Below are 22703 nucleotides of genomic sequence, written 5' to 3'. Positions count from 1 at the left end.
TGCAAGGTGAGGCACACGTCCCACTGAATCTCCCCAGAAGGCAAGTTTTTGGGATGTCACTAGCTGTCACTGGGCATTGAGCTGGCCTCATCAAACCTAGGGGTTCTATAATATTTCAAGCTTCAAATTTGCCATTTTCCACATCCTCTGGTTTGGTCTGGCTGTCACAGTGCCAGCAGATGTCTTTTGGCCGACAGCCCACTTGGAGTGGCCTGAGCAGGGTGTTGGTGCTGGCTCAGGCCACAGCAAGGTCTCTGTCCCCAGGTGTGATGACCACTGCTCAGCCTGCGAGGGCTCCAGTGGGAACTGCCTCAGGTGTAAGGAAGGTTACAGCCTCCTCAGTGGCTCCTGTGTGACAAATGAAACCTGTACCAATGGTAAGTGGCAGAACTGCTGGCACAGTAGTGCTCTCCTAGTAGCAAAAAGTAGAGGTTTGGGGGATTCCCTTCACCATTTAAAGCCTGAAGTGCTGGAGCTCCTGGGCTTGCTGGGGCATGGCTGCAGCAGGCTGGGCTCAGGCTGTGGGGGCAGGTGGCTCACCTGATATTGCTTCTGGATGTCTGCCTGTTGCTCAAACACATCCAAGCATTTGTATTTCGTTATAGTTTAGTCTTGGGGCTAACTCTCCCACTCACTGCGAAGCTCCTTTATTCCCCCATTCAAACCATGTGGAAGATGCGCTTAAAAAGCGACTCCTTTTCAATTCTGTCTCCCCCAGCACTGGCACAGTTACTGCGCCTGTTAAGTGCAATGTTTGTTTATTTAAAATGTTAATCTTCTCTCATTTTCTCTTGTTCCTCACCCCGGCCTCCCAGCTGACAAGACTTTCTGTGAGATGGTGAAATCAAACAAGCTCTGTGAAAAGAAGCTGTTTGTGCAGTTCTGCTGTCAGACGTGTCTTATGGCCGGGTAAAGTTCAGCGGCTGCATCCATCCAGGACTTCCACTGACTGCCAGCCCAGTTTTGCCAAATGTTTAGGACAAAAGTTTATTTTTTCAGCTTTGGGAGAGTTTACATGGTGCTGTCAAGCATTCCCTCCTAAGTTTGATAGCTTTAATATCACTGTCGGCGCGTTTCTATAGCAATATGTTAAGCAGAGATTGGAGCGTACCCTGAGTGATCAAGGCCTGGAAGCAGCAGACAAGTGGTGATATTAACACTCTCAAACACTCCTGGTGAGCAGGGACCAATGCATGATCCATGTACACACGCTTGGTTCTTCGCAGAAATCCTACTGATGAGGGAGCCCTCGCCACAAGGGAGGCAGGACTTCATACACCTGCGAGAAAAGAGCCAATTATGGCTCATTTTTGGCACTCTTTTGTGCCAGGTGCCAGCTGATCTAAACCTACATTGCCAGCGCCGTGCTCTGTACATAGGTAAAACGATGAACCAGGTGGCTCCAGAGCAGGGCCCCACAGCCCACTCTGGCACTCCTGTTCGGATTCCGTCGGTCACTGCTTCCCTCTGGCCGTGGCAATAACTGGAGGTTTGAGGACCAAAGCCAGAGCTGCCCCATGTGGCTCTTCAGGTGTGTCAGCCCAGCAGGGCGTTGCCCTGCAGGTAACTGCAGCCAGGCAAAACCCCTGTGCCTACAAGGAGTTGTAGGGTTTGGGGGGTGGGGGTGTTGTCCACATGGACCAGCCTTACCACAAAATGTATTTCCTTCCTGGAACTGCTTGTACATTGCTGATTAAGTCAGTTCTGGAACAAGCTAAATCCTTCCTCTAAACGAGATGTTGTCCCAGTTAATCTTTCTTGGCATTTTCCGTTACGATCCTCCCCCTGTTTTGCTGGGTATACCCCTCTCTCTCTCACAAAATCCTCCTGTTCATGGCAGTGATTTTTCTTGGGCATCTATTTCCCAAATGAGACATTCCAGGGATCCAGCCAGGAAACTTAATTCTACAAAACCCTTTCCTGAAACAAACCTTTTCATGCTCTTTCTTAATAGTAAGTCATGCGGTGTTTATATAATTGTGTTTAAAATATCCTTGGCTATGTCGTTTTACAGATTTTTAAAAAATAACTTATACAATCCTTTTTTTTTTTATTCTGTGGACTATTTTTATATGGGAGTGGGATATCTTTTTGTGTCTTATTCCTTCTTCTTTTCTCATCTCAGACCCTGCAAGGCCACTCTTTGCACCAGACATATGTAAGCACTCTTTCCTATGCTGCATGTTCTGATTTTCATTGTTAATAATTTTAATGAGTTGAACCTTTCTCCAGTGAAATTCCCAGTACGACTTGTCACCAGTTACACATGGAGCTGGGATAATCCCTGCTTGGTTTCAGCTGAAATGACTCCTGCCCTGCCTGGGCTTGCCCACAAGAGCTCACCTCAGCCAAGTGAGGAGGGGAAAGCCACACTGTCTCCAGCTCTCACCTGCCTGGACCAAATCCAAGGAAAGATGGAGCTTTGGTGAACTGATCTTTAAGTTAATAAACTATTGATCTCCCCTGACAAATGAATCTGTGCTTTTTCCAAATTCGTGCAGCCCTGACTGGAGGCACTGCACATCCTTGCTTTGCTGGACACAGCAGCTCTCCTGGCTGGAGCTCCTGCTCAGCTCAGAGCACCCGTGGGAGGAATGCTCAGCAACAGATGAGCTGCACCTGCAAAAACCTCACTATTGTCGTAAAGGTCTTTTCCCTCCAGACGAAACTGCCCGGTGCCAGGCTGGGCTGGTGCACCCAGGGCTATCTTACTGGAGTTTGGGGCTGTGCTGCAGCACGGGTGGGTGTGTTCTCCAGTGTGGGGAATCCTGGATGAGCTAGCAGAGAAGGGCTTGCTCCCCTTTCCCACCCATACAAGGAGCATCCTGAGCTGCCCAGTTCACCACTGCAGTCCCCAGCAGCTGGGAGCCACGGGGTCACTGTTCCCTGTTAGTTGTCTGGGAAGGAGAGGAGCTACTGGTGTGGTTGGGGAATGGAGGGAGCTCTGGAACCATTTGTTTGTCATGTTGGTTTTGCAACAACCATGGGCCAAGTGCCCAGGGTAGTGCCTGGATATCTGGAACTGAGCTTTTTAAGTGGAGAAAAAAAGAATAGAGCCTTCCCATGAGGGAAGATGCTTTGTCAGAGATGTGCACCTGTGGGCTCCTGCATTTTGTTGGTCTTCACATTCATCAGACGATAAATGTGAATTAATCACATGTGATTCCTTCTTTTGCTGCAGGATTTCCCTTTCAATCTCAGGCCAAACCAAAGGTCAGAACTGGGGTGACACACTTCTGGCTTCTGCCCCTTTGGTTGGAAAATACCAAACTTCATTTCTCCTGCTGTGTGAGTAAACAAACAGGAGCTGTGGATCAGGAGTACTGTGCCAGCCTTCCAGTTCCCTGGCTCACAGCAGCCTGCCTCTAAATACTGCTCCCTGGTATATTTAGATGTACTGAAATGCTACAAAGAAAGGAAAATGCCTACTCTTACATCTTTACATAACTTAAAATATGCATTGGGAAAAGCAATGCGATTTAAGATGACCAGTCCCCAGCAGTCTCCAGCTCTATCCTGCTTTCTGCTGCCTTCCAGCCTGCCAGGGAAAGAAAAACAAATTCTGCACACTGAATTCATGCAACAACATCAGCTTCCAGCATTTCCCTCAGAAATCATTCTTTTAAAGTAATAAAATTCAGATTATTTCTCCAAGCTGTTGCAATACTTGCTTGGAGCTATTAAAGTCTGACTGGTATGCTCAGAGGATCAAAGTGGCTGTGTTTTCAAGATAAATGCATATTTAGGCAATTTATTAAAGCTCGTTTCTCTGTTGTCTCTTGGCACCAAACCCAAATCTATAATAGCTGTTTTCTGGAAAATCTTAGCACAGCCTGACTCCTCGTTTGCAGTTTGGCCCTGGGGTTGCAGCCACGGCCATCTGCCATTGTGCAGTTGGCAGGTGGGGAACACAGATCTTAAAAATCATTGCTTTGAGTTTCCATTGCAAAGAAAGGATTGTTGAGAGCTTGTGTGCAGCGTCTGAGACCCAGAATCCATCTGCTTGCAATTACAATTCTATTGTGGTTGTAGAGCTGAGGCAAACAGATGTATTGTGCTAAGGGAGACAGGTCCATGTTTTATTTGGCCCTGTCAGAGGCAGGACCTGCTTTCCAGGAGGCTGGAAAGAGCCTCCTTATAAAAGCTGCCTGAAATGACTAAAGTCTCTGTTGTCTTGAATGCTGCATGATGCCTGAGCCACGTACAACAGCGCTGCTAATTCTTGGGTTTTTCCTTGTGACAGCTCCCTCTTGTTCTTGCTCCCTCCTATGTTATAAAACAAATGCAGCTGTTATAAAAACCTGACTCTGTGCTTTCCCATACAGCTTTGGTGGGGGAGTTTTCACAGCAGGGAGCACAGGAGCTGCCTGAGCCCAGCTGGTCCCTGGCAGGGCCAGCTCTGACGCTGCAGACCTGGGGACTGAGCCAGGCATCATGCCTGGGGCGATGCCCTGAGAATCTCCCAAAAAAAAAAAAAAAGCATCAGCCATCCCTGTGCAGTGCCAAGTGTGGCTGCAGCGTTTAGCCTGTTATCACATCTTCTGGGTTCACAGAAATGTCATGGCTCACAAAAAATCTCCTTCCCTTGATAGCAGTGGAGACAGAAAACATCCATCCTCGTCCTGCTCTGCGGGCCTTGAAGGCTGGGGAAGGATTTCCCCAGAAGTAGTGGCCTGGTGACATTCAGCAGGTTTTGGGGGCTTGGGGGTGTTCCTCTACATGTAATTTTCAATCCAGTCACATGCACTGTGGCTCACCCATCAGCTGAGCCCTTCCCAGTGGTGCCAGGCAGTGCCCCAGCCTCAGACCCGCGGACCTGGGAGGGAATTCCTGGCAAGACACAGCAGCCAGAGCCACCTCAGCTTCCCCAGCGCTACCCCAGCTCTTCCTTGCTCTTCCCCAAATTCCCAAAGCTGGTTAGGGGGATGTAGTGACATTTGCAAGCACATTTTATCTCACAGATAAAGGGTGAGTGTCGTGCTGCAGCCTGTGGGGTATTCCCAGCCCATCACAACACCTCGGAGACCAGGAATGCACATGGAAGTGAGAAACTACCCCAAATGCGGCAGGGCGATGGCGCTTATGGGCAGCACGATGTCCAGGAGCAAAGGCTGAGCTGCTGCTGGGATGGACGGAAAGCACCGAGAGCTGTGGTTACTGTGGAAGGTGCCCAGGCTCTGCAGCAGGAGGGGAGCAGCCAGAGCTTGAACATGGCTCTGTCCGAAGGGAAGCACCAGCCACGGCATGAAGAGTGTTCCTCCTCTGCCCGGATTTCTGCAGATAAATCTGTGCCTGCGAACACCAGAAAGTGGGAGGGAACCTCTGTTGGCATCTGTGCTGCTTTAGGGCACTGCTGAGAGAAAAGCCAAGTCCCTTCTGAGCTTGTCATCCATGGCTCAGGTGTGGGGCTGGGAGCTGGCCTGGGGAAGAGGGGAGTGCAGGGATGATGGGGTGCTGGGGGGATGTATCAGATGGGAATGCAGGGATGGGGTGCTGAGGGGATGTATCAGAGGGGGATGCAGGGATGGGGTGCTGGGGGGATGTATCAGATGGGAATGCAGGGATGGGGTGCTGGGGGGATGTATCAGAGGGGGATGCAGGGATGGGGTGCTGGGGGGATGTATCAGATGGGAATGTAGGGATGGGGTGCTGGGGGGATGTATCAGATGGGAATGCAGGGACGGTGGGGTGCTGGGGTGCTGTACCGGCCCCTGACCCGGGAATTCGGGGGAAGCCGGGAGGGGCGGTCCCTCCCTGCCGCTCGCTGTCTCGGCGCTCGGCCGCTCGGCCTGCGCGTGCTCGGCGCTCGGCGCGGTTTCCTGCGGCCTGGCGCGGCCTGGCGCGCCGTGTCTCCGTTTATCGCGGTCTGGCGAGGTGTGTCGCCGTTTGTCGCGATGGTGAAGCTCACGGCGGAGCTGATCGAGCAGGCAGCACAGTACACCAACGCCGTCCGCGACCGGGAGCTCGACCTGCGCGGTGCGCGGGCCACGCGGGGCCGGAGGAGCTGTGCTGGGAACGGGGCGGGCGAGGGCGGGAGGCTGAGGGCCGTGTGTGTGTGTGTGTGTGTGTGTGTGTGTGTGTGGTTGGGGATGAAGAGTGGTTAAAGAGGCTCCAGTGGCTTCGGAACCTGCGGGGCATGTGAGGGGGTGAGTTACAGAGTGGTAGAATGGTTTAGGTTGGAAGGGAGCCTAACGATCCTCTCGTCCTTACCACCAAGAAGGAGAAACTGGGGGAAATGTGGGAGGAATGTGCTGTGGTGGTGGGGGTGGGATGTGCCTCCAGCACGAGGGATGTGCCAGAAAAGTGAGTTTGGCTCAGAGGACACGTACAGGCAGGGACCTGGGGTTTTGCTGAAGCGGGGTAGAAGAATTGAAAAAGCCATGAGAGCTGTTGTGTTTGAGGGGGAGATTTTGGTCTGGGAGTGGTGTGGAGGAGAGGCGATCCGGAGGTGTTTTGTCTAACGCTTATCAGCATTCTCAGTCCATCCAGACTTGCTCCCACACACACTGTTTTGCTTTGGTCTGCTCTGCTGTGGGCACTAACTCTTGCCTTGCACTCTCCAGGCTATAAAATCCCTGTTATTGAGAACTTGGGTGCCACTCTAGACCAGTTTGATGCCATTGATTTCTCTGACAATGAGATCCGTAAACTGGATGGATTCCCCCTGCTTCGGAGGCTGAAAACGCTCCTGATGAATAATAACAGGATTTGGTAAGGGGCTGTGTTTTGAGGGCACCCTGGGGCAGGGGAAGATGCTCTTGGGTGAGAGGTGTGTGTGTGTGTCTTTCTGTATGTCTTTAGGTGCAGAGGGGTTTGTTTCAGGCTATAAAAACAGTCCTCTTTCAGTTTCCTTCCTCATTCAGTGCAAAAGTCAGTGTTTGTTTCTCAGCCAGGATAATGGGATGCAGAGTTTGGGATCTCGCCAGATCTTTGGATTTTAATAATCAGCTCCATAAAGACACGAAAAAAAGGGATACCTGCAAGAGAATGGATTTAAAACTCACATTGCATCTAATATTCTTGCAGTGATTTATTGCCAGCTTTATAAGAAAAGTGTTTTGGATGCTCACCCAAACTTCTGCCAGTGTCAGACTGAGTTGTTCACAGGGAGATCCTCTGTGTTACTGTGTTTCTCTGTGTATTTCCACCATTGCTAATTCCTGCCCTAAAGTAAGCCTTTGTTTCGTTGTTCTTCAGTCGGATTGGTGAGAACCTGGAACAGGCTCTGCCCAGCCTCACAGAGCTCATTCTTACCAACAACAACATTGCTGAACTGGTAAGCTGTGATGAAGCATAAAGCTAAACAAGCTTAAAATTTATGTTTTTCATCTGTCTAATTAACCATTTTCCTGAGAGTAGTGCCATATCCTGGTAATAGTTGGTTCTTTCTCTTTAGAGTAATATCCTACAGTTTTGGCAGTAGTTAATAGTGTACCTGCTTTAATGAACATGATTTGCATCGTGCAGTGGAACAGCAGTCACAAAGCTTAGTGGTTTTCCTATTAAAATAATTGCAATAGTTTAATTAATCTCTAAAATAGATATGAGTTCAGGAACTTTGTTTTAAAATATTTGATTTTTTTTGCTAAAGGAGCTTAAAATTTCTTGCTGTGCTCCCTTTACCCAGGGTGAACTGGATCCATTATCAACTATTAAATCATTGACTTACCTGAGGTATGTAACCCCAAAATGAAAAGCTGTTCTTTCTCTGATGTTTGAACTCTGCTGCTGGCCTGGCCCTTTGCTTTTTATGAGCTGTGACAGATCTTTTGTGTCTAAAAACTGAACTGATAAACAGGTTTTCCTCTACTCCTCATAAACATCTGGTAATTAATATCTGAGGTTTTACATCACTGACAGACAGTTGGGATAATGAGTTGTAACATCTCTATAAACCAATACATAAGTGTTGAAGTGAACTTAACCTTTAAAAACCTAAAACCAAAATGTTTAATCTCTCGATTAAAAAAATAAACAAGGACTTTTCAGTAGTATTACATTTGAAAGAAACACAGTTTGTCCTGTGATTTTTCAGTTGATCAGTGTCCAGATAGGAAGAGTGATGCTTAAGTTATTTTTTGGGGGAGTATTATGATTATTTTGAGGTTGTTCATTATGTCATCCTTCAGTTAAATCTACTGAATTGCTGAAGTGCAAACTTTTACTATGGTTTCCATAATATCAAAGAACTGTCACTGGGCTTATTTCATGGTTACAGCAGGAAGTACATTAATGCCTTTCAAGTATATGAATATATTTCAATACAAATGTATTTTAAAATATTTTATATTAAGACCCTCTTTATAACCTTTATTTACTTCACAGCGTTCTAAGGAATCCTGTAACAAACAAGAAACATTACAGATTATATTTAATTCATAAAATTCCCCAGGTCAGAGTGCTGGATTTTCAAAAAGTGAAGCTCAAAGTAAGTCTGCTTGCTTTTGATTTAGTTGGTTTTTTTTTTTTCATTGAAAATTCACCACTAACAGTGATCTTGTTGCCGTAGTTGTAAATTTTTTTGAAACTGCAAGTGGCTCTACAATGCTCTCATTGTTTTCTTCTGTGGTTTTATTCTGTTAAGGGTATAATCTGTTTAATTATGTTTAATTAAGTTTTAGTGCCTTTGTTTAGTGTTACTCTTTTCTCTCCCTCTGGTGTTGGTAGGAGACACCTCTGTAGAAAGAAATGAGCAACCACCACAGCCCTCAGCTCTGGGTGGGGGATGAATGTGGGAAAGAGCTCTTCATTTTAAGAGCACGAGGTTGATACATCTTTGAGTGTTTGGGCAATGTTTATCTGCTCATTCTTACATTTGGTCTCCATGTACCAATTTCACTGATGAGGATGAGCCAAAGTGTCTTTCTTGGCCAAGACAGAAGCTTTGCAAACTGTGATGTTCTCAAATTAACTTTGTGTGTGTGTGTGTGGTATCGCTGTAGGAGCGACAGGAGGCAGAGAAAATGTTCAAGGGCAAACGGGGTGCACAGCTTGCAAAGGATATTGCCAGGAGAGCAAAAACGTAAGATAAAACAAACAAATTTACATTGGCATCCTCCTTCAGAAACACCACTTTCTTTGTGTGCAGTATCAGGCAGAAAACTGAAATATCAGCTGCTGGCAGGATGCCTCAAAAGCTTTGGGAGCCAGAAGTGCCTTGTCCAAGCACCCCGAGTTTTGGATGGTGGTGAATACATCTCAGAAATATTTCTGAAAGAGATAACTTGGTCAAGGTGGATTCACTGAATTCAACAAGCAGGAAACCTTAATTTTTGTTATTTAACGGCAGAGAGGTGGCCATTGTTTAATTTTGGTGGGGTTTTTCTCCTAGATGATTGGTTACTTAATTCTTTTGTTTTGCCAGAGAATAAACTGTAAGGTCTGCTGTTGTTAGGAGATGAAATACAAATTAAAATCTTTAATTAAGCTATTACAGTATGTGTTTATTTAGTTGTTAAGTGCTACGTGATATGTTTTGATCAACCTATTTGGTAGTAAGAATTCAGATCATGTGTGGCAACAGCATTTCCACATTAATGGTTAAATAGAATAATGTCTTGAACTTAGTTAGTATTTAAAGCATGAAATAGATGGATTTGAGCTCGAGTTTGTGTGTGGAAAGGGATTCAGGTCTGTGACAGTTTTAGAATAAGCAGGTTTAAAGCAGCAGCAGCAGATAACCTTTTTGTTTTGACTGTTAAGATGAATTCCAGTTTAGTGTAGGCTTTACTATAGGCTGTTGTAATACCACATTTGACACCCGGGAACATAAAACCCATTTTTGGTTACTCTTTATTTATCCACCCTGCTTTTGTAATGGCAACAGACCAGCTGAGTGTTCAACAACATCCAAATTGAAGAGCTTTTGTCAACTGCCTGATCAATAAAGTTAAGTTCTGCCTCTGAGCAGATTAAAAGGTGGTGGGGAGTGGGACAGTGAGGACAAGTTGCTGGTGTTTCTGAAGGAGGCAATTCTTCACTGTATCAGTTTGTTAACAAAGATAAGATACTACACTTGATGGAATGAAATGCTTTCAAACCTAGTTTGGAAGCATTTCAATTTAAGAGAAGCAGCTACTCTTGAAAAAGTGTAACAGGTCTTTGTTTTTCTTTTGAAGCTTCAATCCAGGGGCTGGTCTGCCAACCGACAAAAAGAAAACGGGGCCCTCCCCAGGGGATGTGGAGGCAATTAAGGTAAATATGTCAGGAGAAAAGTGGTGGAGAAAAGCTGTCATGGATCCAAATGGAACAAATGTTTCCTTTGTGCTGCTCAGACAAATAGATCAGCGTGTCCTGACTCTGGTTTAGGTTCTTTTTCTCTAAGTTTTCTTCTGACCTTCCTGTATTTTGAAAACTTAAATGAAATGTAAACCTGAGCTTAGAGTTCTTCCAAGGGAGGGCGGAGGTAATGATCGGTCATTTGTAGAATTTTTCTAGCACCAGAATTTAGTAGAACTTTCATAGATGTTCAGTGTCACTTAACTGGTAGAAATCTGTTTTTTGTGTTAATTCTGAGCAGACTGACACAGGGTGTGTGAGGATTCACTGAGTTCTCTGTTTCTCAGACTGCCATAGCAAACGCCTCGACCTTGGCTGAGGTGGAGCGGCTGAAGGGGCTGCTGCAGGCGGGACAGATCCCCGGCAGGGAGCGGAAATCAGGTCACTCTCTACTTCTGCTACTCTTCTTTCAACAGAATCCACCTCTCCTCCTTGCTCCCCGATGCTTTATGTGATCTCTGTAGAGAGCTGGGTAGAAAAAGTGTGATTTTGTCATCTGTGGAGCACATGCCTGGCTCTGTGTGATCTGCCTGGCCTTGAGTGCAGCTCCAGGCTGTCACCGGCAGTCCCTGCACAGCGAGGTGCCAAGCAGGTGCTTTGCTGCACTGGATGACTCCAAAATTCATCCCAGTTACTTAACAAAATGAGATTAACTACAGAGTCTCTGTGGACCTGTGCTGAGTATCAGTGCCCGGGGTGGTGTGGGTGCACGGCAGTGAGTCTGGGAGCTCTGCAGAGATGGATCTCAGCTGCAGGCTGGCCATAGCAGCAGTTTTCTGTACATCGGGGCTACCTGGATTTTCCTTTCTGTAGAGTTTTTAAACGTTCCCATTATCATTCCTCTGCAGAGGGGTGGGAAAGGAACAGCAACGTCTGCAGCAGCTGCTCTAAAACTCTGACGTGTCCTTCCAGGCCCCTCGGAGGACGGCGAAGAAGAAATGGAAGAGGACACAGTGCCAAACGGATCGTAGCCGGGGCCTTGCCGCGCTCCGGCCCTCTCCGGGAGCCCTTTCCTGTCCCAGGCCGTGCCGGTGTCCCCGGCGGGGCCCCATCGCCCCCGTCCTCGCGCATTTCGTTCTTCAATAAACGAACGGTCCCTTTTTCACCGCTGGTGCCGCGTCCGCTTCCCGGCCGGGGCCGGGCCGGGAGGGGAGGGGTTTCTGCGCACCCTGATTGGCTGCGTTACGCTTGCTCCCCTTCTCTCATTGGCCGGCTCAGCGGCACACTTCATCCCGGGCACTCTGCCGACGGCCGCGCGGCGCTTCCTGGCGGCGGCGGACGGGGCGGTGATTGGCGGAGCGGGGCGGGCCCGGACGTGAGGCAGCGGCGGACGGGGCGGTGATTGGTGGAGCTGGGCGGGCCCGGACGTGAGGCAGCGGCGGACGGGGCAGTAATTGGCGGAGTGGGGCGGGCCCGGACGTGAGGCAGCGGCTGGTGATGGAGCTCGGAGGCGCTGGTCCCGCGGCGGGGCCCGGGCCGGCGCTGGGCCGGGGCGGCCTGGAGGCCCTGCAGCACACGGGTGAGGGGCCGGGGGCCGGGCTGAGGGCGGGGGGCGGCGGGGCCGAGGCGCGGAGCCGGGGCCGCTCCCCCGCCAGGGTGGGCCCGTTGCCGTGCGGCCCGCGCTCACCCCCGGCCTGTCCCCGTCGCAGTGGGCTCGGTGCTGTCCAGCTATGGTTGGTACATGCTCCTGGCCGTCGTCGCCGTCTATCTCCTGGTGCAGAAAGTGACTCGCAGCCTGGCGGCGCGGCCGAGCGGCCGGCGCGGAGCGGCTGAGGCGGCTGAGGGTGAGTACAGAGCGCGCCGCGGCCTCTCCGGAGCCGGGGTTTGTGCCCGCGGGCTCCTGTGGGCCTGGCCGGGGGGCTGAGAGCCGCTGGGACCCGCACGGGGGTCTGGAGGTGGCACCAGCCCCGGAGAGACCCGGTTGTGAGGGGATTTAACGGAGAGTGATGCTCGGGATAAGCGTTCAGCCCGCAGATGCTGAGCCTGAAGAGATCACCGGGACAAGTTAGGCCAAGGGAGGTGTTCTTAAAAGGTTCTGATGGAAAAGCTGTGTCCCACAGTTTTATGTTTGGAGTAGGACATCAAAGGACAGGGGATATCTGTTCTTTGGTGGTGCAGGAGCTGAGGGGATGGAGGCTAAAAGCACCTGTGGTCAATCACCAGATAACTTCAGACTTACCAAACAAAACCAAAACGCCCAAATCTAAGTCCTGGGAAAAGATACGTCTGTAAATACTCACTTTTTATTAATATTAATTGTCCCCTTCCAGTTACTCTTTCCCAGTTCCTGCTCTGGCAGGACTGTGTAAATTTGGGGTGTGACACTGTTACCTTTGGGAGTGTGGCGCAGGTTGTAAATCTCACAGTCACGATCCTGCTGAAAAGCACAGGTTGTGCTTGTGGATCTGCCAAATCCTGAGTGCTTGGCACTGATCCCTTGGGTACATTGGCATGACAGGATGTGGAGCCTCAGTAAAATCTTACTTGTGTGCCCTTATCCTTCTGCTGTTGTTTTGTGATGATAATTAAATGGTGATTTAATTGCCCAAACTGCCTGTAAAATGAAATGACTGAAAGTACTGACATTTCTTTTTCATATTCATCACTGGATCGTAGCAAAAAATGAGGCAAACAAATGTGGAGATGCTTCAGCTGCTGGAAGAAAACAGCAACATTTGCCTTTTTTTGGGGGGTATAATTTTCCTTTTGACCTTCAAAGGCCACTCATGAAGAGCAGTGGTGACTCAGTGTGGATTTTCTGAGACCTCCAGGTGTCTCTTGAGATGTGTGTCATGTTTGTAAGTGATTTCTCTGCTGCTGGAGGGTGTTAAATCCACTGCTGCACTGACACCAGCAGGACCCATTGCCAGAAGGAGTAGGAGTGAATGTGGGCTGGTTGCCTCATCCTTCTGGGTAAAAGAAGTTCTCTGAGTAAAAATGGTCCCTGTGAAGCCTGGGTGATAATTCTGAATTAATTTGTATCTAAAAAATCCTTCTGAAACAGAAGGAAGTGTGTCCTTGAAGTGTGAGATTTAAATTTTATGGTTAGGTACACTTGTGTCCTTATTAAAATCCTGTTAAAGTAATTGCTTTAAAACAGTAAAACATGAAGAAGTTTAATTCAGCATATAAATTACTATAAAAGATTAGCTGGAAACCGAACTTGAGCTGTGATTTTCTGCAAAACATGTGCAGGGAGAGATGTGAGCCTTTCCTTATTACAATTCCTTGAGGAGACCATCTAGAATTTACTTTGAGTAGCTTTGCAAACTCTTTCCTGATTTCCTAGAACCCGATGTGGTGGTAAGAAGACAGGAAGCCTTGGCAGCAGCTCGCCTCAGGATGCAAGAGGAATTGAATGCACAAGCAGAAAGATACAAAGAAAAGCAAAGACAGGTAACCAGAGAACATTTCTTCCTTTAACCCGTAAATTTGTCATCAGGCACTTTGCTGCTGTAAAAGAGAGCAGCAAATTGTAATTGTGGGCCTGGTGTTCATTTTTTCACAGGCAAATCTGTACCTGCAGGAGCTTAGTTGTGGGTGCAGTGAATGGCTGGAGGGGTTTTGCTGGCATTTAAATTAACTGTAGCATGGCATGTGTGTGTTTTCTGCTCTTAATGGCAAATACAAGTGTTAGAAATGTAACGTAGCTTTGCTGCAGTTTAAGGGTCTGAATTACAGCTTGAGATCATGAGGAATAGCAAATTGCTGAGTGAGGCAGTGCAGAAAATGGGTGTGATCAGCACAGCAATAACACTGATCATCCCATCTCTTCTGGTTTTGCTTTTGCAGTCACTCAGTTTGTAGCTGATGCTTCAAGTAATATTGGCAGTTAAAAACAAAGGAAAAGTCTTTTCTTTCTTTTGCAGAACTCCACATTGTGCATTAACTTACTGTCATATGCAATATTCTTTACTTAGTAGTTTTTATAGACTCAGGGTTTAAACTTGGCTCTGTTTTACTTTCAAAATCTTTTAGAGCATCAAGTGGCCAAAAGAAGCTGCAGATTCAGTCAGTACAATCCTGAGGAGGGGAAGAGATGTGGGTGTATAAAAAGAATAAATTTTTCCGTAATTCCAGAGATCTTGCATCAGATAAATACAGCATGATGAGTCTGTTTTAGTTGTTTCTGGGGATTCTGTTAGCTCTGAAATCTCAGTTTTAAGATTAAACCTGTATCCTGGATTTGTTTTGTAGCTGGAGGAGGAGAGGCGAAGGCAGAAGATTGCGATGTGGGAGAGTATGCAAGAAGGAAAAAGCTACAAAGGAAACCTGAAATTGAATCAGGTAACAACCATCTTAATCAAGACACAGTTGTGTTCATGTGATAAAGGGAGCTGAAATTCACACTGGGTAACTTTTTGCTTTTCTGAACAGCAAGAAGTAGAATCTGCTGCCTCTGCCTCAGCAGTCCCGAAATCTAAACCAAACAAAAAGCCTTTGAGAGGAGGTGGTGAGTATGGAATCCTTCAGACACTCTGAGCTTGGAATAGGTCATTTATCCAGCTCTATATATATATATCCAGCTGTGTATACTTCTTGTCTTTTTCAAGGAGGAAACAAAATGTTCCTTTCAAGTGAGCCCTTTATCTCTGATCAGCTGGTCTGCTCTGCCCTTTGTGCAAAAGCCATCATGAAGTTTTGGGAGGCCTTTTCCCTGGGAAAAGAATGTATCAGTTGTTTTGTAAATAGGCTTTGGCATAATTTACTGAGATTTTTGTCAGTCAGAATTACAGATTTGTACAGTATTTCTGGGATCCTCCCTCATTATTCTATAAGTTCAGTAAAATAATTTAGTATCAGGTCTGTCTTTAAAGCACCTATAGTACTGACTAAATGCAGGAAGAGGATATTTTGCTTTGTATTATGTAGATTCAGAAAATGAAACAAATTATGATTTAAAATGTGACCTTATTTTTCACCAGCCACAATTGCTGACCTGATGAACATACAAATCCTGTAGATGTATAAACTCTTACAAAGCACCAGAAGGTCTCACTGTTAAACTCAGTCATCTGCTGGAATCATCTTGATGGATGAAGTGCTTTCAATGACCTCACATTGCCCATGTGAAGCTCACTGGCCATGCAGGCTGTCTGCTTCCTCTCCTCTCAGCCCAGCAGCCCTTGCCATACCTGCAGGTGCTAATTTGGGTGTATTTTAATGACAGTTTTCCATAGTGGAGTGGATCATCCAGACAGCCTCAATCAGGCTGAAAAGGAAGCCCATTTAGGGTGCTGAGTAACTGACTTGATGAAATGTATGAAACCTGTGGATTCTTGATTAAACATATTAAACCTCAATAATAGTGCTGTGCTGGGATTTTCTGCTTTTGAGTATTTTCCCTGACATTTGAAGGAATCAGTGACTGATTAATCTTAGGTTGTTTTATATGAGGGTGTGTGTCTGATGCTGTCAGGTATCTTTGATAGCACTGTCATGAGATTTTTACCTCCCTGGGGGATGAGAAATGCAAGGGTCAGCTGTGCTGAGAACCAGGGTAGCTGGGTTTGGGCACCCTTCCAGCTGCTACCTGTCCTAGTTTAATCCTCAGCAAAGTCTTTGCTTAAGTAACCAATTACAGAATTAGAGGTCTCAGATCTTCCCCTGAGCTAGATCAGCATGAAGTGAAAGAACCATCTGTGCTGCTCAGCTGCTCAGTTAAGCTAGAAAGCAAAACCTGCCTGGTATGAGGAAAAACAAATTTCAAAGATTAAGGTGGTGCTGGGAGTTTCAGTGGAACATGTTGCTTTGAATCCCCCGTGGTTAGCAGTGCTGCTAGGATTTGGATTCCTAGGTTTGTGCAGAACAAATTGAAGATGTTTGCCAAGTTGTAACTTTCTGAATGTGTTCTTCTGGCATGAAGTTTGCCATGGTTACAGCATTAGGATGTTCAACTAAAGTGTGTTTGCTTTACTGCCTATGCTTCCTTCTTCAAATGGCCTAAAATAATACTTTGCAGTATTAATGAGTGGATTTACCTTTAGACCTTCAAAGTATTCGTTGCAGGACTGGAATAAAGGATTATTTTGAGTCCCTGACTGTTTGGGCTCATGGAGAACAGACACACTCTACAGAGTTCACTGTAAGAGCTGCTGTTGCTGCTCTGTTTATCCTGCAGAGCAGCACTGCAGCTTTAGTGCAGACTCAGAAAAAAAGAAATGGTAGTCAATTTAAATTTAATTTAATCCAAATTGATCAAATTTAAACACAAGTGTTCTGCAATGGCTTTTAAAGAAAGAAACCCTCTGGAGTCTGGATGTTTTCTGAGCTTTCATTTCCTGTAAAATGCTGTGTGTGTAAAGAATGAGCAAGGTGTGAATATTACGAGATCTATTTTTGGTGTTTCTTGTGCATTGGTGAAGGGCTGTGGAGGATGAATATTAATGGAGTGGATTTCTGCTCTGTGTTGTAGGCTATAACCCCCTGTCTGGAGAAGGAGGAGGGATGTGCTCCTGGAGACCCGGCCGGCGGGGCCCGTCAGCAGGTGGATGAGGCTAATGTCCCTAGTGTCCCCTGGCACTAGCAGGCTTGATCTTACCCCCTGTCTATCTGCCTACAGCTGGTCTGTCACACAGACTCCTTTGGGGCTGGTTTAGTCTATTTGTTAACTTAAAACAGTTTTTTGTTTGTTTGATTTACACCATTTCCAAATTGTAGCACATTGGCTGATCCTGCACCAGAAAAAAAAAAATCCTGATCCTTTTAGAGAGGGCAAAGAGAGAAGCAATTTCAGTATAATCAGTTAATTTTCACTCTTCTGTAGATAGGGAGTGTAGTCTCCAGCCAAGGTGAATCACCTGGGATTGTGAGATCTGGGCTCTCTGGCAGATTTAGTTGTCTATGCTCACTTTACCTCTGTAAGATATGGGTATTTACCATCCTCAGACATGTTACCAGATTTACCTTCCAGCTAAACACAGTCATTTAGAGAGGAAGGATATTATCATTGGCAGACACCTTGAATTTAGGCAGAGGGGCTTTCAGAAAAAGCACAGGTGATCTGACAAATGCCACGGATTTGTACGAAGGCCAGTTTTTGCAGAAGAGTCTCTGTGACAAGCCAGCTTGAATGATGTTTTCCTTATAAATGGTGAACAAACCAGTGAGGATTACTGATGCTAGACAGTAGACAGGAGGGTTTTTGCTATTCCTTTTTTTTTCTTTTTTCTTTTTTTTTTTAATTCCAACTGCTTTGTAAAAACAAGACATTATTAATATTAAATATAATTGCAAACATCATAAATTTTGTATTTACAATCTCGTGGCTTTCTACAGCATCTTTTTTACAGAAGGCATTTGTTCTAGTGTAATAAATGTGTATAAAGTAATGTGGGAGATGAAGTGACCCTGCTGCAGCTTGTGCAGCACCAAAGCTGAGGGTGCTGTGTCCTGAGGAGGGCTCTGGCCAGCGAAAGTGCCACAAGTGAGGGGTGCAAGGAGTGTGTGGTGTTCATCCTTCTGGTGTATGTCTAGCACTGAGGACAGAAAATAAATGGTTATCATAACCAAACTTTCCAAGCATCCCATCCCCTTGATTTTCTCTTTAAAATGTAGCAGACAAATAAAATCCAGGTTGTCTTTGGAAAGGAGTGAAGTAATTCCTGTTGGCATAGGACAAGTGTCCCTGTGTGCTGTTGCTGTTCCTGAGCTGTTATGTGGGCACTGGGGTGTAGGGAGCAGTGGCTCCTTAGAGCTTAGGGTTGCTTGGGCACTTGTTTCTGAATATTTACTCTTGGAATGCTTGTGCATATCAATAGATATGTCAACTTTGAATGCACTGTTCATATGCATGTTGATATTTTTCTTGATTAGAAATGCAGCAGGAGCATGTTATTAGAGAGTTTTTAAGTTAATAATGAAATTGAAAGGCTGAGAACCTTTTGCTTTAGACACAACAAAGTGTTTGGTCAAGTGTGTGTGGAAGGTGAAGTGAGGCTGTTGACCTTAACAAGGTAAAAAGAAATAGAGGTGGGGAAGGATATTTTCAAGATCTGAAGAGTCTTCCTCAGGAAAGAGGACTAAATTGTAATGCCTTAGGGAACATCATCTCCCTTGTGTTGGGAAAACAGGCAACAGACTGAGGTGCTGTCTTCAGAAAAACAAATGAGGGAGATTGTTGTCTTAAAGAAGCAGAAATCCTTGTGTTGATAAAATGGTCAGGGATGGGTTTATTTAATTCAGTAAAAGCATCTGCAAAATAAATAAGCAGGTCTTAACTGAGCATATGCTAATCTTTCTCTGTCTCAGGACTTGCTTCTGGCTAGAACTAGGGATATGGCTTTTTGCCCAGTTTTAAGGTTTAATAAGACATGTCATGTGAAAATGAAATGTACGTATTTCTGGAAGCTTCAACATGATTTCTCCTTTTAATTTTTTTTTTTTTTTTAATTTTAATCCTCAAGTTCATCAGTTTTTCTTAGTCAGACACTTCTAAGCTGTTGAACAGGGTGGGGAGGACAAACCTCAGTTCATAAAACTTCTCTTTTGGCTCACAACCTGCACAAGAGGGAAGGGTTTTTCCTCTCACTTCAAATAGAAATCTCTCCCCTGACCACAAGCATTATGGAAAGGTGGTTGCTTGCTGCTTTGTAGCTCAGGAGTGAAGCATGCAGAAAGCATTAGGTGAAAGTGAACTATTTAATGAATCCATTGTTCCTGGTTTGGTATGAATTCCCAAGAACTTGAATTATGAAAGATCATATTAAAAAGCCTTCAGGAGATTTCTTCCCCCCCCCCCCCCCCCCAGAGCAGTTATGCAAGAAGCCTCTTGCTTTACTCATGCAGTTGTTCTGGACATGCTTCCACATGGAAGAAGCTGGGAAATAAACTATTTAACTGCTTTGTAATGGTATTTAACCACTGAAGAATTACCTGGTTTTGGTATTAAAACAGCCAAAAATCAAGCAAGTGTTCAGAGGCATTAAAATATCCTAAAAATGTTACTTCCTTGAGAAGTGCAGCTAAGTATTTTTTGTTGCTTTTAGGTGATTTATATGCTGGAGGAGCAGAGTATTTTGTTTTCTTTAAACTGCAGATGAGGTCTGGTTTGTGCATAGTTCTCTTAACTATTCATCAGGAGATACTCAGCACTGGAGTTAAAACTTAACAAAACCCATGTTGTCAGACTCATAAAAATTATTTGGCTTTGTTTAGCCCTTTAAAAACATTGTGAAATGAGGGAAAGATTTTAAGAGTGATACTGCATACTTGGGCATTTAAAAATATGTTTCTTATGCTGGAAATTCTTAATAACAAACAGAAGAGGGAGTTGGGGGAGTGAGGGTGATGGGGGAATCTGTCAGCAGAGCTGTTCCCAGGTGTTCCAGAGTTATCTGTGTCTCAATCAAAGATCAATGTGAATTAAAATAATAATTGCACCTGTATCTGCAAGGAACTGCTGTCCTTGCAAAATCTGAGTGCAGGTGTGAAATGCCAGTACTAACAAATCTGCTGTGTTTTATACAGTTCTGTACTATTCTGACTCAAAACTCAAGGAGCTGAGCTGTTCTGCAGTGGCTCTGTGCTCAGACTCTCCTGGTACTCAGCTCAGGTGGTTAATTGTTTTTTTTTTGTTTTTTTTTTTTTTTTTTTGGTTGGTTTTTTTTTTTTTTTTTTTTTGATGGTTTTTTTTTTGTTGTGGGTTTTTTGTGTGTGTGGTTTTTTTTTTTGGGGGGGGGGGGGGGTGGGTAGAGAGGGTTTATGTCTTATTCCCTTCCCCAGAAGATGACTTTGCATTCCAGAGCTCTGTGAAAGGGGATGGCATCCAGCCTAAGTCTACTGTAATTTTACCAGCAGCCCTGTTGTTACTGGCTGTATTTTAACCCCTCAAATGCTGTTCTTTCTGCCTGTTGCTCATGCAGGCAGCTCCCTTCTTCAGCAGTTGGGTCCTTGCAAGCCTGGCTGCACATCTCAGCATCAGATCCACCTCCTGGATGAATTTTGTCCTTGTACAGGTTAAAAAGTGGTACCTCTTCAGGGATCAGTTTAGCCACAAGTGGGGCTCAGCATATTTCTGTCTGTGCTATAGCTGAACAGTTTCCAGCTGTATAAAAAAAAAGCTGGTCTAGACTTGGATGGGCTGAAGCTTTGGCTTTTTCTTTTTTTCTTTTTTTTTCCCCCCTCCCTCCTGTGTGGAATAAAAGCTTGGCTTTTGGAACAGCTCTGCAACCACAAAGGAAAAGCACACGGCTGCTGGCTGGGTGGTGTCCTGGCCCTGCTGCACCCTTGTAGCTGATTTTGTGAGAGCTTCCAAGCCAGCCTGACACACACCCTGCCCATATTCCCAGCTCCAGAGCCAGCGACTTCAAAAACTTCCATTGTTTTTTTTATGAGAAACCAATGTCTTGTGGAATGGGTTCCCTCAGCTCAGCTTTGGTGGGGAAAAAACACATTTCTTCTTGAAGGTTTCTGTGGCAAGGCACTGGCAGGGAGGCAGGTGCTGTTCTTGTGCATGTATTGCTGTGATTTTATTTTGAAGTGCACACCTGCTTAAAAGCACTTTCAGCACAGAACAAGATCTCCACTGGTAAATTTACAATTTCACTTCTCCCTCTACCAGAGATTCTGTGTGGTGGTAACTGAGCTGGTTCTGTGGGTAACAGTTTGTGGAGGGAGGCAGGGAAAAGACCTTGGAAAATTTTATTTAAACAGAATGGAAGGGAAATGGATACCCTGAAATACCTGGCATTTAAGTCTAGTTCGAGTACCCTGCATTAAAATGGGGAGTTACTGTTAGCTTGGCCTAAAAGATGTACTTTGAAAAAACAACAAAAAAACAGGTTGTAAAGCTTTGTCATGTAGTGGAAGGGGGCAACAACGCTACCTGTGAATTCCATTTCTTAGGTAATGTAATTGCCACTTCTTTAGGTGTCCTGCTTTTTAGGCTATGCCATCTTGATGCCCACTTTTTAAACACACTTCCGGGCTTTTCCAGTGCTTTCTTGGCTGAGGTCTGGCAGCACCACATCCAAAATGCATCAATCCTCTCCGCGGCGCAGAGCTCGAGTGCCTTGTTACACCCGCAGTGCTGCTGCTGTCACCAGGCAGGTGAGACCTGGAGGTTGAGCAGGTACCTGAGGAGCAGGAAGGTTTCCTTTCCGTGGCATTCCCACATTTCCCAGCCACGAAGGCGGCTCCTGGCCGGGAAGGCGAGGCCGCTGCACTGCGGGGCCGGGCCGGGCGATGGCAATGTTGGGCTGGCTTTCGGAGCTGGGACAGCTCTGCGGTCCCTCGAACGGGCACTTCTGACTCATTCGGCCGAGGAAAAACTGGGACTGGGCCGTGGCAGCACCAGAATAGGATGGGGAGGGAGGAAAAAAAAAAAAAAAAAGAAAAAAAAAGTGGGTGCTGGAGCTGAGAAAGGACTTTCCGCATCATTTGGGAAAATGGAGCGATGCTGGAAATACTGTGACAGAGACAAATGCTGCTGGTTGCCCAGTGAGATTTTTTCCACCATGAGTCTGGTACACTGAATATATGAAGTATGCTCATTTTCCAGTGCCTGGGCAGTTTTTAAACTATAAGTTTGAGTACTGGAACATTCATAATTAAAGTTTCTGGAGCATTTGGGGAGTTGTTCACTTCTGTAACCATTATTTTAAAATGTGGTGAATATATTTTGTAGAAGGTACATCCTACAAGTATTAAGAGTGGGCTCGCTGGAGATCAAAATCAGTGGGGGAAAAAAGAAGTGGTAATAATACAAGACAGTCCTTTCCTCTACAGGACAAAGTCTCCTATGTGGAAGAAACTTTTTTCATTTGGTATTCAGGTTCTTTATTCCAAAAGGATGACATTTATTCTGTATGCACACACACACACATACACACACACACACACAGAGGCAGCTCAAGGACTTGGCTTTTTCATTGTTTAAAAATAGGATTACTGTTTTGTTAATCTGATTATGAATCTAAACCATGTGGGCCTGTCAAGTGGGCTCTCACAGACTGGTCCGGGTGCTAATCTCACTGGAGGGAGTGGGATGGGAGCGTGGAGATGAGAGCACACCATGTGCATCCTCTGCAGATTTTGGAGAGCCCTTGGAATACTTCCTCCAGCCATCCCACAAGGAGCTGAAACCATGCCGCATAAAAATGTGTTTATGCTTGCAGACTGCTACAAAAGAAAAATATCAGATCTTTGAATATATAGTAACCATAATATATAGTGACAGCTATTGAGACCAAGAGCTGTTTTAATAGGAAATGGCACTTAAACGTGATTGTGCAGTATGACCTTTTGCTGCCATCCAGATTAAAAATACTCTCTAGGCAGGTAACAGTGTTGTAATTCCACTGGAAGAACTAAGCCATGCTTTTCAAGTTTTCCCTAAATCTGCTTTTTTCCCTTTTTTTCGAGCAGCTGTTCCATGCAAGAGCCGGGGAGGGGGCAGAAGCAGTAAAAGGGGCACGTGCCTGCCT

The 22703-nt window shown here is 45.8% G+C and overlaps 3 protein-coding genes across 4 annotated transcripts in view; all 3 read left to right on the top strand.

Moving 5' to 3' along the window:
* PCSK6 (proprotein convertase subtilisin/kexin type 6) overlaps positions 1-913 on the top strand; it is a 32627-nt gene extending 31714 nt beyond the window's left edge. The window contains exons 20-21 of the mRNA XM_062501114.1: positions 265-377; positions 816-913. Of these exons, the coding sequence (XP_062357098.1) occupies positions 265-377; positions 816-913 (211 nt within the window). The remainder of the gene's footprint in view (positions 1-264; positions 378-815) is intronic.
* A 4953-nt stretch (positions 914-5866) lies between these two features.
* Positions 5867-11341, top strand: SNRPA1 (small nuclear ribonucleoprotein polypeptide A'). The gene is made up of 9 exons (XM_062501360.1): positions 5867-5976; positions 6564-6711; positions 7198-7276; positions 7628-7674; positions 8326-8428; positions 8943-9022; positions 10119-10194; positions 10566-10659; positions 11191-11341. Exons 1-9 carry the CDS (start codon positions 5895-5897, stop codon positions 11247-11249), a joined length of 768 nt encoding a protein of 255 aa, XP_062357344.1. The 5' UTR covers positions 5867-5894; the 3' UTR covers positions 11250-11341.
* A 347-nt stretch (positions 11342-11688) lies between these two features.
* On the top strand, positions 11689-18036 carry SELENOS (selenoprotein S). Of its 2 annotated transcripts, none has more exons than XM_062501245.1 (6): positions 11689-11797; positions 11928-12062; positions 13568-13674; positions 14476-14565; positions 14656-14731; positions 16694-18036. In XM_062501245.1, exons 1-6 carry the CDS (start codon positions 11716-11718, stop codon positions 16771-16773), a joined length of 570 nt encoding a protein of 189 aa, XP_062357229.1. In that variant the 5' UTR covers positions 11689-11715; the 3' UTR covers positions 16774-18036. The 2 variants fall into 2 exon arrangements, with proteins under 2 accessions (XP_062357229.1, XP_062357230.1); XM_062501246.1 differs by lacking the exon at positions 16694-18036 and adding an exon at positions 15204-15901.
* The last annotated feature ends 4667 nt before the right edge of the window (positions 18037-22703 follow it).

This window comes from Cinclus cinclus, chromosome 13, assembly GCF_963662255.1.
Source record: "Cinclus cinclus chromosome 13, bCinCin1.1, whole genome shotgun sequence".
Taxonomy (NCBI): Eukaryota; Metazoa; Chordata; class Aves; order Passeriformes; family Cinclidae; genus Cinclus; species Cinclus cinclus.
Note: the sequence above shows the minus strand (reverse complement) of the source record. Positions and strands in the feature narration are given on the sequence as shown.